This window comes from Rhinopithecus bieti, unplaced genomic scaffold (genome assembly GCF_001698545.2).
Source record: "Rhinopithecus bieti isolate Rb0 unplaced genomic scaffold, ASM169854v2 scaffold_39703, whole genome shotgun sequence".
In the NCBI taxonomy this organism is placed as follows: domain Eukaryota; kingdom Metazoa; phylum Chordata; class Mammalia; order Primates; family Cercopithecidae; genus Rhinopithecus; species Rhinopithecus bieti.
Genome location: NW_016816905.1, coordinates 266,333 through 278,916, shown reverse-complemented (window position 1 = coordinate 278,916; position 12,584 = coordinate 266,333). Strand labels below are relative to the sequence as shown.

Genomic DNA, 12,584 nt, shown 5'->3' with positions numbered 1-12,584 from the left:
CAGCACTCTCAAAGGTCTAGGAGGGATACCAAGGAATTAGGACACTGATTCTGTGCCCTACAGGATATATTCTAGTTGTGGATTAGAGACACACCACTTTTCCTCCCCAGAGCAACCAAGCATGCATCTACACAGAAAATATAACCCTTCCCAGCTATTCCCTTCTTTCTCATTGTTGTGTAAAATAGACAAAACATAAAATTTATTATTTTAACCATTTTAAGTGCACAATTCAGTGGCATTAAGTACATTCACAATATTGTGTAACTGTCATCACTATCTATTTCTAGAACTTTTTCATCATTCCAAAGAGAAACTTTGTATGCATTAAGCAATAGCTCTTCATTCCTTCCAACCCTCCTAAACCTCCTGCACCTGGCAACCTCTATTCTATTTTACATCTCTATGAATCACCCTGTTTTGTGAGTCCACTTTTAAATGCCTCGTATAAGTGGAATCACAATATTTATCATACACGCACACACACGCACACCAAATTTTATATGTTCATCTATTGAGGAATTGGTGGGTTGTTTCTACCTTTTGTCTATTTTGTGATAATTCTACAATCAACATTGGTATGTAAATATCTGTTTTTGAGTCCTTGTTTTTAATTTTTTGGAGTATATACCTAGGAGTGGAATTATCACATGGCAATTCTGTATGTAACTTTTTAAGGAAGTCTCATCATGGCTGCACCATTTTACATTCCCACCAACAATGCACAGGGGTTCCTATTTCTCCACATCCTTGCCTACACTTGGGATTTTTTTGTTTTCATTTTTATAATAGTCATCCTACTGGGTGTGAAGTAGTGTCTCACTGTGGTTTTGCTTCTCATTTCCCTAATGAAGAGCTTTTTTTAAGATGCCATTTATATATATATTCCTGGGAGAATCATCAAAGTCCTTTGCCATTTTTAAGTGGGTTTGTCTTTTTTTACTGAGTTGCAGGAGTTCTTTATGTATTCTAGTTATTAATCCCTTATCAGGTGTATGCTTTGCAAATATTTTCCCACTCTCCGAGACTGTCTTTTCACTTTATTGATAGTGTCCTTTAATGCACAAAAGCTTTTAATTTTGATGAAGTCCAATTATCTATTTTTTGTTGTTTTCATATGTGCTTTTGGTATCATGGTTAAAAAACCATTGTACAGGTCAGGCACAGTGGCTCACGCCTGTAATCCCAGCATTTTGGGAGGCTGAGGTGGGCGGATCACCTGAGGTCGGGAGTTCAAGACCAGCTTGACCACCATGGAGAAACCCCGTCTCTACTAAAAATACAAAAAAATTAGCCGGACGTGGTGGCACATGCCTGTTATCCCAGCTACTGGGGAGGCTGAGGTAGGAGAATCGCTTGAACCCAGGAGGTAGAGGTTGCGGTGAGCTGAGATCATGCTATGGCACTCCAGCCTGGGCAACAAGAGCGAAACTCTGTCTCAAAAAAAAAAAAAAAAAAAAAAAAACATGAATGGCTGACTATAGCATAAAGGGTTAACCCATGTGACAGGGAAGGCAGTTAAGGTAGTTCAGGTCCCATAGAATAACACCTCATATGTGGTAACAACTTCACCTACATGTCAGTCTGGCCATGAAGTCTCACCTGTTGCATAACCCCTGTGTAGTGTGACATTTAAATTTGGCTGAGATGAACTCTATGGCAATAAGCTGCAAAATTCTCAAGATAAAAAGTGGCTCCTGGTGATGGCTTAAGAATTCAGTGACCCTTTGGGACAACCTTGGAGGTAGAGTTGGCTTTCTTCCCACTGAGTTCATTTGTTACTCAGAGTGATGGCAGTGTTTGGTTATAGTTTAGCTTTGTGATGTTTTTTTCTTGAGTGATGAAGCAATAGTAAGGGCAAAAGCTGATAGTAACATTTTGATACATATTTTTATATTTGTGTATGCCTCTATTTTAAGTGATTTGCTTTTGGAAACAGCTGGTTCAAACCCTTGGTTTTGCGTTTGAAATATTCTTTGTTTGCATCCATGCACTGATATATTTTTCCCACATTTACTTTTTTTTAAGTTCTCCAGTGATGTTTTCATTGCCTATCCTGGGAAGATCTGTGTTTCCATTTATCAAAACAAATGGCAAGCTGGGGACCATTTAAAGTAGTTTTTTTTTTTTTTTTTAGTTAATAAAGTCAAGCCAATCTCCTTGTTCTGTTATGTTAAAAGTACATTATCTTTTTATTGCCAGTTCTGTATGGCTAGGTCTGTTTTCTGTCTCAGCAATCTCAGGGCTGCCCCACTTGCTTACTGTGCAGAGAATTACAAAATCATTAAGGGTGGGGCAGTACCAGCTGACTTACAGTACAAACCATTTCTCAAAATAACCACAACAGTGCAATACTGATGTGTAATTTACGTCACAGTCTGTTTTTATGAAATAGTTTGTGGCATTTTCATTTCTATTCCGGATGGAATCTTGTTCTCTTTCCTTTTTAATCAGGCATTTAATTTATTTTTATTATTAATATTTTCCACTCCTCGTTTTGGCATGTCTCCAATTTAACAGCTTTGATGAGGAAGGGAGACACAGACACACACACACACACACACACACACACACACAAAACTGATCTTCCCTGACTCCGTCTCTTCAACATCAGTTTAACTGCAAATGTGTTTTCCCCTTTGATGTGTACTAACTTTGGGTACTAAGTTTACTGCCTTAAGAGAGATTGAAAAATACAGCAGGACACAGTACACATTTATGTAGAGCTGTAACCACGAATTGATAAAGTTGATGTACAACTTTGGAATTTTAAACACTTTCAACCAATTCAAGCTATTTAGTCATATGCTCTGCTGCATTTTCCTTTTACAAATGTCTTTCTGTATAATGTCCTGTAATTAGAACAGGAAATCATTGAGTAACTGCAAGATGAATAAGAGCACTTAGACTGAAAGGAAAATTACCTTCCGAGAAATTATATTCTTTTTTTTTTTTTCTTCATGTTACAATGTTGGTAATGATAGTAACAGCTGTAGCTACTCTTATCTGTAGAATTTTCATGCTTAGGTTTTCTGGAATAAAAATTTCATTTTCAGTAATAATCAAAAATGCATGGACAGAAAATAGGAAATGCCTAATTATGACAAATATTCAGTGTCACAACAGAGCAGCAATTAAATGGAAACTTCAGTATAATTGTCAATAGCAGTAAGAATTGGAATAGGGCCAGGTATATAAAGTTGATGCTTTGCCGTTGGTTGGTTGCTAGGAGCACAGTGAAAAGTGTAAAGCTTTGAGAAAAGAATGTCTAATGTAATAAAGTAACAGGAAGAAGCATAAATCATTGTGAGAACCTCACATATTGACATTATTTTGCTTAAATTGTTTCAAAACTAGACATCAAGTTTTATAACATGAGCACATTCATATTTGCTTTAAAAAAAAGGAGGAAGAAAACTGTATGCTGTCTTTGAAGCACAAGGGACATTGTGTCTCAAACTTAGCCTTCATACATATTTGGAATCTTTTAAGTGAAAATCTTTAAATGTTTGTTTCTATTGGCATCCAAATGCATTTGCCCTAATACGATTAAGAGAACTAAAGGGCAAAATACTTGGCAGATTTTTCAGTTGAGGTAATTAGGTGCAGGAAGGAACATGCATATTTTTTCCACTAGGCTCTATAAAATCCTGGGGCGAAGGTTTTTTTTTTAAAGATTTTTTTTAAAAAAAACTTACTGATGTTAGAAGTAGATTATAGTGGTTTTCAGTAAGCATAATAGTGTGATGTTTCCGAAACAAGCCTCCCCTCACCCCAAGAATGAAAAAGAAAGTTACATTTCTAAATTGTTGTGTAAGAGATAAAAGCAAATTTCTCCTCTGGAATTTATGTTTTCAGACTCTGTGCATTTGGCCGCCATTATCTATTTTCAAAAAATAGCATTATGGATATTTGAAAGTCAATGCTCCATTAATTCATTGTGTTTGCTATTTCATGCATCTCTCTTTGTACAAAGACAACTTGAGCAACGTGCTATTCAGAATGAAGGCCTGCTCTTACCCTTTCTCCCCGACCCCTTCCCCACCCCCAGCCCAACTCTGAGGATTAAAGCAATGGTATACAGTTACTGTTTGAAAAGCTTGGGTGGAGTCTCAAGTTATAATTACAGTTTCTCTGTGGAATTCTGTTTCGGACTTTGAAATATATAAATAAGTAAAAAATTGACATTGAGAGAGGTTAACAAAACGTGTAATTATGATATAAGCACAGGATTAGAGTCATTTTGGTTGAGCATTACAAGCAGTGTACTTTAGGTATTAACTTTTAATAGGCAAAGTTCTTTTTATTGAAGTTGAAATGAGGTTTAGTAATGTTGGGTCTCTTATTCCCTTTGAATGTTTCATTTTAAAATAGGCACTCACTTTTTTTTGGTATAGGAGAAACTGAGGAATGGGATGACATTTTAATAGAATATCATAATTATGGTTTAAAATTTCAGTCTTTGGTACTAGCAATTTATTACAGATCATTTTCTGTTGACTGAAATCAAGTAATGTATATATAACCCAACCAGCCACATCCAACTAGAGTGTGTTAGAAGAATACTCCTAGGGTAGTGCTTTGATTTCTTTTACTCTGTGGGTGTGGTTGAAAGAAAATCTTTGTTCCAGGAACACTTTGTTTGTCTTTTACAAAACAAATGTGCAATTTATTCATTCTTAGATTTATCTGCTTTCCCTATTATGAATTGGAAGGGGGAAAATATCTTACACAGCATTTCTTGGCAGCCCTTGTTTCATGGGTAACTTTGCACAGGAGTGTTTACTTACGTGTATATGAACTGCGTGAGCAAGAAAAAAGTAGCTGAGGAATTTAAATAATTCTTGAAAGGACTGCTTAGCTTTATTTGTTTCCTGGTGTACTAGGGCAAAATAAAACATGCCAGCCATTGAACACTTTAATATTTTTATAGCTGTATCAGAAGGAAGTTAATTTAATGCAAAGGCTTAGGAGGCAGTTTTAGGATCATAGAATTTTAGATCTGGAAAGCTCTCCCCAAACTCAAAATTTTATACTCTGTTGGACACACCTTTCATATAATGTTGACCATATTTTATCTTGAGGGGAAAAAAAAAATGTTTTCTCCAATAAAATAAACTACAAAGAAGAGACCTGGACCTGGAATGTTTTTACTCAGTGAAACTTCAACCTAGCTTCAACCTTGGCTTTTCCGGATCCCACTTTGACTCTGTATTTTTCCCTTTGACTTTTCACTTAGAATGCTTTGTAAACTTTCCTAGGGGTCCTCAAGGTCTCGTGGGCTTTCTCCAGTTTGGTAAATATTAAAGGCAACTCCTCTGGGGACGTGTAAGTGCAAGGTTGGAAATCTGCCTCTGTCCAAACAATGCCAAAATTCTGATCCAAATGGGAGGTTCTGTTCATAAGCAAGAAAGTTATCATTTTTGTTTTGGCCCCACCAAGCATTGCCACATTAGACCAAGCCCCAGCTGTGCCTGTAGCCTCTTAGTGTGTGGAAGGAGGTTGATGAAAGGTAGGGGTTCTAGGCTGGCAACACATAGAGTTGGGACTATTTCCTGTCACATGCATAGAAAGTAGAAAGTTAAGGTATATGAATGATATATCAATAATGTTAAATCATTACAGTAGGAATTGCACTGTTCCAAAATTATAAATAACAAGCTAACAGGATTCTGGCTTCCAACTGGCTGAATTCTACAGTCTTCCATCAAACAGAAGTCTTATGTTTGACTTGATCAGAGGCCACCATCCTCATCCCTAATAGTGTAAACCAGTTAAATCTTTGTTATTATTATTACTATTATTATTTGAGACATTTTATCCTAATGAAAAATCCATCAAACTTGGAGTTCAAAGATTGGGTTATAAATCCCAGCTACTCGGGAGGCAGAGGTAGGAGGATTGCTTGGGCCCAGGAATTTGAGTCCAGCCTGAGGAACAGAGAGAGGCCCATCTCAGAAAAAAAAAAAAGAAGAGAGAGAGAGAAGAGAAGAGAAAAGGAAGGCAAAGAAAGAAAGAAAAAAAAAAGGATTGGGTGGTTATAGTCTCAAATTGGGGAATATTAACAAGTAGTAATGCCACTAATAGGGTTGTTGTGAGGAACAAAAGAGATGTGAAAACACTGTATAAACAACCTTTGTAAATTTTAGTGTTTTATTATCAGCACTGGAGATAGCATTAATACTTGCTTTCTAAACAGGAAAACAGTCTCTCCGTTTCTCATATTTTTAGTTAAGAGGGCTTTTAAAATTTGCTGTCTTCTGTGATATCTGTCACAATCCTGAAAAAGTGGCAGAGAGAAGAGAATTTGGTTCTTTGTTCTATGTACTGGCGGGTTAGGAGAGAAATAAGAATTTTTTAAAACTCTGACATCTTTAAATATATATATATCACAAAACCCAAACTAACTACCTTACTTTAAGTCTTTGCAAAAAAGTAAACTCAGAGTTACTGGTTTCAAAGTTTAGTGTGCATGAACTACTTGGGATGCTTGCTGAAAAAGTAAATTCCTAGACCCCAGCCTTAGAGATGCCGAACCACTGGTTCTCGACGGCACAATATCTGTTTCTGATGCAGACAGTCCCAGGACCACTATTAGCATTGAGAGTAGGGGGAACTTGCTGCTTTTCTTCCAACAGAAAGAGAAGGATTCATGACTTGGCTAGTGTTTTGAGTACTGTGTCACCTAAATGTTTTGAGCTAGGATGAGGTAGAGAGGAAAAGAAAGAGGTCATTTCTAGGCACAGAAGATTGCTAGGGAGCCGATTCCATCCAGAACAGAGAATTGGGAAGCCGTTAGAGATGGCATCCTCATGAAGAATGGTTAGAGAAAAAAACAAAATGAGAATGAAAGGATATGAAGGAAGTAAAGTGGTCCCAAGAGTCCCCGTGAAACTTACTCCGAAACTGTTCGTTTATATTCCTTCAACCTGAGAGCACGCACATTTTTCTCCATTTTATTTCAAGAACACTTGGAGAAATTGATGCACCTTTACCCCCATCGTAGAAAGCTAGTTGCACAACCAAGATAGAATTTTGGAATCAACAGGTATTTTCAGGCACAGTATTTACTATATATAGGAGAGGGTATTAAGTGCTACGAGCTTGCTATGAGGGGTAGCCCTGGCAGTTCATGGTTATATGCCTCTCTCTCATTAACAATGTCTTAGACAAATCGAGTATAATACAAATCGAGTGTAATGATACAATTGACACGTTGGGGGCTGCTTCTTGAAATAGCGCTTAAAAACTCTGGAGAACTGACAGCATTTGAATATTTTGCTAAAACTTTTGTGCTTTAGCTGTATAAAAAGCACAGTTTTGAACCCAAAGTTTGAACTTAGCGTCTAGGTCTGCTGTAAAAATCTCAGATGGGCATGTCTTGGGACATATATTAGCATCTCAAAACTAGTTTGCATTTGGGGACTTGCCTTCATAGTTCCTTTTAATTAAGTGTGCCAGCTGACAAAGCAGCTATCCACAGACCAGGCAGGAGTTGAAGACGTGTACACTGTTAAAAGATGTCATCTTGTAAGCAGCTAAACATCTCCATCCGTGGAAAAGCCGCCAGCCTGAGGAACTAAGTGAGCATAATTAGAAATACATCTGGGTATTGGCCTCCTATCTGGAAAGGTCACATGCACACCTTCCATGGGTACTGGTTATGTTCCATCATTATGTTTCGTCCTTGCTCATTCGTCTCCCACTGGTTACCAGATGGCCATGATAACGTCGGTATCCTTAACAACTGTCTAGTGCAATTCCCTGCAGCATGGTAAGGGCTTGAAATATTGAGTGTTTTCCCTTTGGAGAAGCAAGTGACATGTCTGGGAATTGCTTACAACCGCTCTGATGGGGTGGTTGCAGAGTGATGGCAAACTGGGTCAGGGAGCCTAAATTCAGCTTGATGTTGTACAGGTGGAGGCCACCAAAGCACGGTGTTTGCCATTTCTCAAGCTTACGATGAAGGAAGGCTTCATCCATGCAGAATCTGGTGTTTACAAATTAGCACAAAATAAAGTAAGGTATAAATAAGCATTAAGATCATTGTAAGAGGAAGCTTCGCTAAATTTGCTGAAATGTTCCCCTGAGTTAAGGTGGTTTTGTTAGAACTCTCTCACAAGGATGCTTAGGGAGTCCTCCCAGCATGGTTCTCTGAGGTGTGCCAAGTTACCAGATGGATTTGAGGAACATTAAAAGAGAGGGGGTATGGGTGTGGGGAGGATAGAGAAGGTGGGTGTATCAATCAAGTTGGGCTAGATCATGCTGCAATAACAAATGACTCCCAAATCACCATTGCTTTAGAACAACAAAGGTTTATTTTCTGCTTATGTTATATGTCTCTTTTGGATCAACCAGGGGTTCTGCTTCATGTTAATTTTACTCCAAGACCCAGACTGGCAGAGTTGCCACTATCTGGAACATCATAGATGGTCACATCAAAGACAAAGGAAGATTGTGGTCAGTGGCACGCTGGGTCTTAAAGCAACCACCCACTTCTGTCATATTTCATTGGCCAAGGAAAGTCACAAGGCCATTGGCCTCCAAGAGAGTGAGGCACACAGGCTTTCCACAGGCCCAAAAGGAGAACAGGAAATAGCTGCTAAACAGCACTCATGACCCCAGAGCAGATGGTGATGCGTTTTAGACCCATGGACATCTTTGGGGCCAGATGACCTATTGAGAGGCTTCAAGCATTGAAAAGATGATACAGATGCTTGTCGACTTTCTATGGGTTTACATCCCAACAAACCAATTGTAAGCTGAAAATATCAAGTCGAAAAGGCATTGAATACACCCAACCTACTGAACACAGCTTTCCTAGCCTACCTTAAACGTGCTTGGAACATTTACTGTAGCCTACAGTTGGGCAAAATCATCTGGCAACACAGTATACTGTAGAGTACCAGTGTTCACCCTCTTGATCTCGTGGCTGGCTGGGAGCTGCTGCCCACTGACCCTGTCGAGCCTTACAGGAGAATGTCCTACTGCATATCAACAGCCCAGGAAAAGATGAAAATCCAAAATACAAAGTGTGCTTTCTACTGAATGCATGTTGCTTTTGTATGATAATAAAGTCACGGAATCTTACGTGGAACCATCATTCAGTTGAGGATCATCTGTATAATCCAATATAAGAGCAATTCTAAACTAGAAATAAATATAAAGAAGCCCAGCAAAGTTCTTCCTTTCCCTATGATGATGACGACTTTAATGCTTCAAAAAATGAAGATTCTTTCAAAACAGTTTTTGGGTCCTGCTGCTTGCTGATGACACACATATTGCTTACTGTGTCTAGAGGGCCAGCCTACTCTTTTCTTTTCTCTGTAAGAAGGTCCACTGTGCAGGTAGCCTGAGGCATATTCTGTGGGGCTGGATGGGTGAGGTGGGGTCGGAGGATGCTGGCATCCCCCAGACTGTAACAAGGATGAGAGTCTTTTTAGTCCCAAACCAGAAGTGATTATTGAAATTATACCATGGCCATGAAAGTTCTTTGTCAGAGGGAAGAGGGTAATGGAAGTGTTTTCTCGTTTGTCTAGGGGAGGACGAGGAAGAAACGAACGTGATAGTTCTCAGCTACCCCCAGTACTGCCGGTACCGCTCGATGCTGAAACGCATCCAGGATAAGCCATCTTCCATTCTAACGGACCAGTTTGCATTGGCCCTGGGGGGCATTGCAGTGGTCAGCAGGAACCCTCAGATCCTGTACTGTCGGGACACCTTTGACCACCCGACTCTCATAGAAAACGAGAGTATATGCGATGAGTTTGGTGAGTCTTTTTTTTTTCCTACCTGATACTTGTGCGTGTGTGCCTAGTTGTTTTCAGTTCTTCTGAAGAGCGGTGATGGGGAACGGGGCTCACTTTCACAAGCCCCATGTGCTGCCCCATCCCTCCCATCCCCCAAATTATTGCGGCATAAGGTGTCATTGCCTCCTTCACAGCCTCTGTTTACTATGAGTAAGAGATGATTATTTAGAATTTGTTGTTCAGTGTAGTCTGAAGTTGCTTGGTCGACCTTGAAATTGGACTTTAGGCAGGAAGCTTTCATGTTAGTTCTTTCTCAGAAGGCTTTGTCTATTCACGTGCTTTTTTATTTAACCAGTCACTCTCTTTTCATTGTTATAAGGTATTGTAAAAATGCACCAGTGGTAACCACTTCAGTACTAAACAGTGGATAGATAAATAGATACAAAGAAAACAACTTCAGTGCTGTATGGTGGATAAATAGATAACCACTTCAGTACTGTACAGTAGATAGACACATACAGAGATGATAGATAGATAGATAGATAAATAGATAGATAGATAGATAGATAGATAGATAGATAGATAGATAGATGATTGGTAATAGATCTCCATGTCCTGAATTTTTTCATATACTCATATATACACACACATACACATGCACATTGTGCCCACCAAAGATGGATACGGGCACACATATCTTAATCCACATCTCTGCCTAGCTAACCGGTCACGTGTCTCTACATGTAGACAGAGGGGGAGGAGAAGAAGATATCACATCACCAGTTGGGAAAGCCTTATGTGATGCAGTAGATGGCGAGATGCAAGCCAAGATAGTCGTTCTCTTACATTATCACTTTCTCATCTGTTTGTTGAAGAGATTGGATCATATCAGTGGTTTTCAGCAGGCTGGGCAGGGATGTCAGAATACCCTGGGGTAGCCTTATCAAACTGCTTGTGTTCCTGGGAATTTCTATACTTAGAGGCGTGAACACTACAGCTCTCACCCTACCCCTTCTCTGGAATCACTACCACAGAGTGACTGCTGGGATGGCTGAGCCCTGCTGAATCCCTCATGGCTACCTGGGTGAAGAAGAGGTTGAGACACTTAGCCTGGAGAGAGCATAGGGTCCCTTTGAACTGAAACATTCCTTGATTTTGTCGGCTGACGTTTTTCCGAGAATCCCTAGTTGGCAGATTACCCAGATTCAGGTTACTCTGCTTATCTTTTGCAGATCTTGGTATGGTTTCAGGAGTCCACTGTGGCCTCTTAAATTTGATTCTTCATGATTCCAACAGCCCTGGTGCTGCTGCTGGAGAAATTTTGCAAGTAGATATGTGAACAGAGTTGAGGCGAGGATGAGGAGATGGCATATGATGATCAAGAAGGAAAGGAAGAGAGAGAGGAAGGGGAACCAAATGATCTCAGTCCATTAGATTCTAAGAGCCATGACACTTTTTTCCCCTCTAAATTGTTTTTTTGGATATCTTTCACAACTCTGGCTTATCAAATGACTGTCATTCTGTAAGAGGGCAAAACTATTCGTATTTTTTTTTCTTCTTCAAAGAAATTGATTTATTGTTATATTTTTAGTATTCAAATATCCTCTGACTTCAAGTAGATACATGTATGCAATACATTTTTTACAATGCCCTCTCTTTTCAGATCAGCATTTGCATATCTTCCCTGTTCAATACCTGTGTTTGAGTTTTTCTTCCACGTGCCCGGCTCCCAAACGTAGCTTCCTACTTGTTGCCGCTCAAGAGGTCTCTAAATTCCTGACACAGAATAAAACCGAAAGCATGTGTTCCCTCATTTAAGAGTGTTCAAAATTAGAGTTTCACAATGTAATATGAGGAAAAAAATGTTTTAACCTTTTTGGCTAATTTAAGAATTATTAGTCATTGAGTTTCAAAGCTGTTGCATCTAGAATTGGTAATAGAAATAAGTTCCAATTTAATAGTGATCACAATGGTTGAGAGTTACTAAATTAGTTTTAAATGTTCTCACAAACACAAGCATCTGACTTTTGAATGTTTTCCTGAACTTTCTTCTGGTATAGCTAATTTTAATGCTGTTTTTCTTCTCCAGCCTCTTAAAGTGGAAGCTTTCTTTTGGAATAAAGGTACCTTTAGAGACCTTCTAGATGGCTAGTTTAATAATTAGAGTATTAGACCCTTTTTAGTTGTTTGTACTTCAAATAGTTTGTACTTCTTAAAGTCTTTCATGTTAGTAAGTGGACCAACAAGCTTATTTTGAGCAGATTCGAGCAGCTTCACTAACATCCCTCCCCACCGTCCCACTTTCGGTCACAACCTAAATTTCCAAAGAGCAGCCTTTTAAATCTCCAACTGGTTGCATTTGAAATTGACATGGGTTAAAGTGTTTGTTAAAATGTGGCATTGAGTTTCTCCAACCAACTAACAGTTGGTGGAAGAACATAAATTTAATTAGTGACTAGCATTAAACAAATGTTCCTAATATTAAACACTGCCAGATGACTGAAACACTTCTGTCAGATTACCGAGAGTGCCAGGGGGCCCACAGATGATTTTCTACACAGTATATATTCTGTACCACACGTTTGGTGACTTCAGTAATTGGTCAAATGTAATTTAGGTAACAGTATGCCTAGGCTGTAAAAATCAAATTTTATTGGCCATATCACCAGGTGGATGAATGGTAGAGCTGATGGCAAAGGGTTTATAGCATTTAGCAGCTACACCTTTGACACATGAAATTCATAAATTGCCATAAAATACCTCCAAGGTCCTTCTCAAAAGGACACTGTTTGCTTTCCTTGATTGAATAATGTTTATTTTATTAACTAATATACT

The 12,584-nt window shown here is 38.8% G+C and overlaps 1 protein-coding gene across 1 annotated transcript in view; it reads left to right on the top strand.

Moving 5' to 3' along the window:
* The first annotated feature begins 9,539 nt into the window (after positions 1–9,539).
* The window catches only part of ARID5B (AT-rich interaction domain 5B), a 99,114-nt gene continuing 96,069 nt past the window's right edge, over positions 9,540–12,584 (top strand). The window contains exon 1 of the mRNA XM_017855491.1: positions 9,540–9,770. Within this exon, the coding sequence (XP_017710980.1) occupies positions 9,605–9,770 (166 nt within the window). The 5' untranslated portion in view covers positions 9,540–9,604. The remainder of the gene's footprint in view (positions 9,771–12,584) is intronic.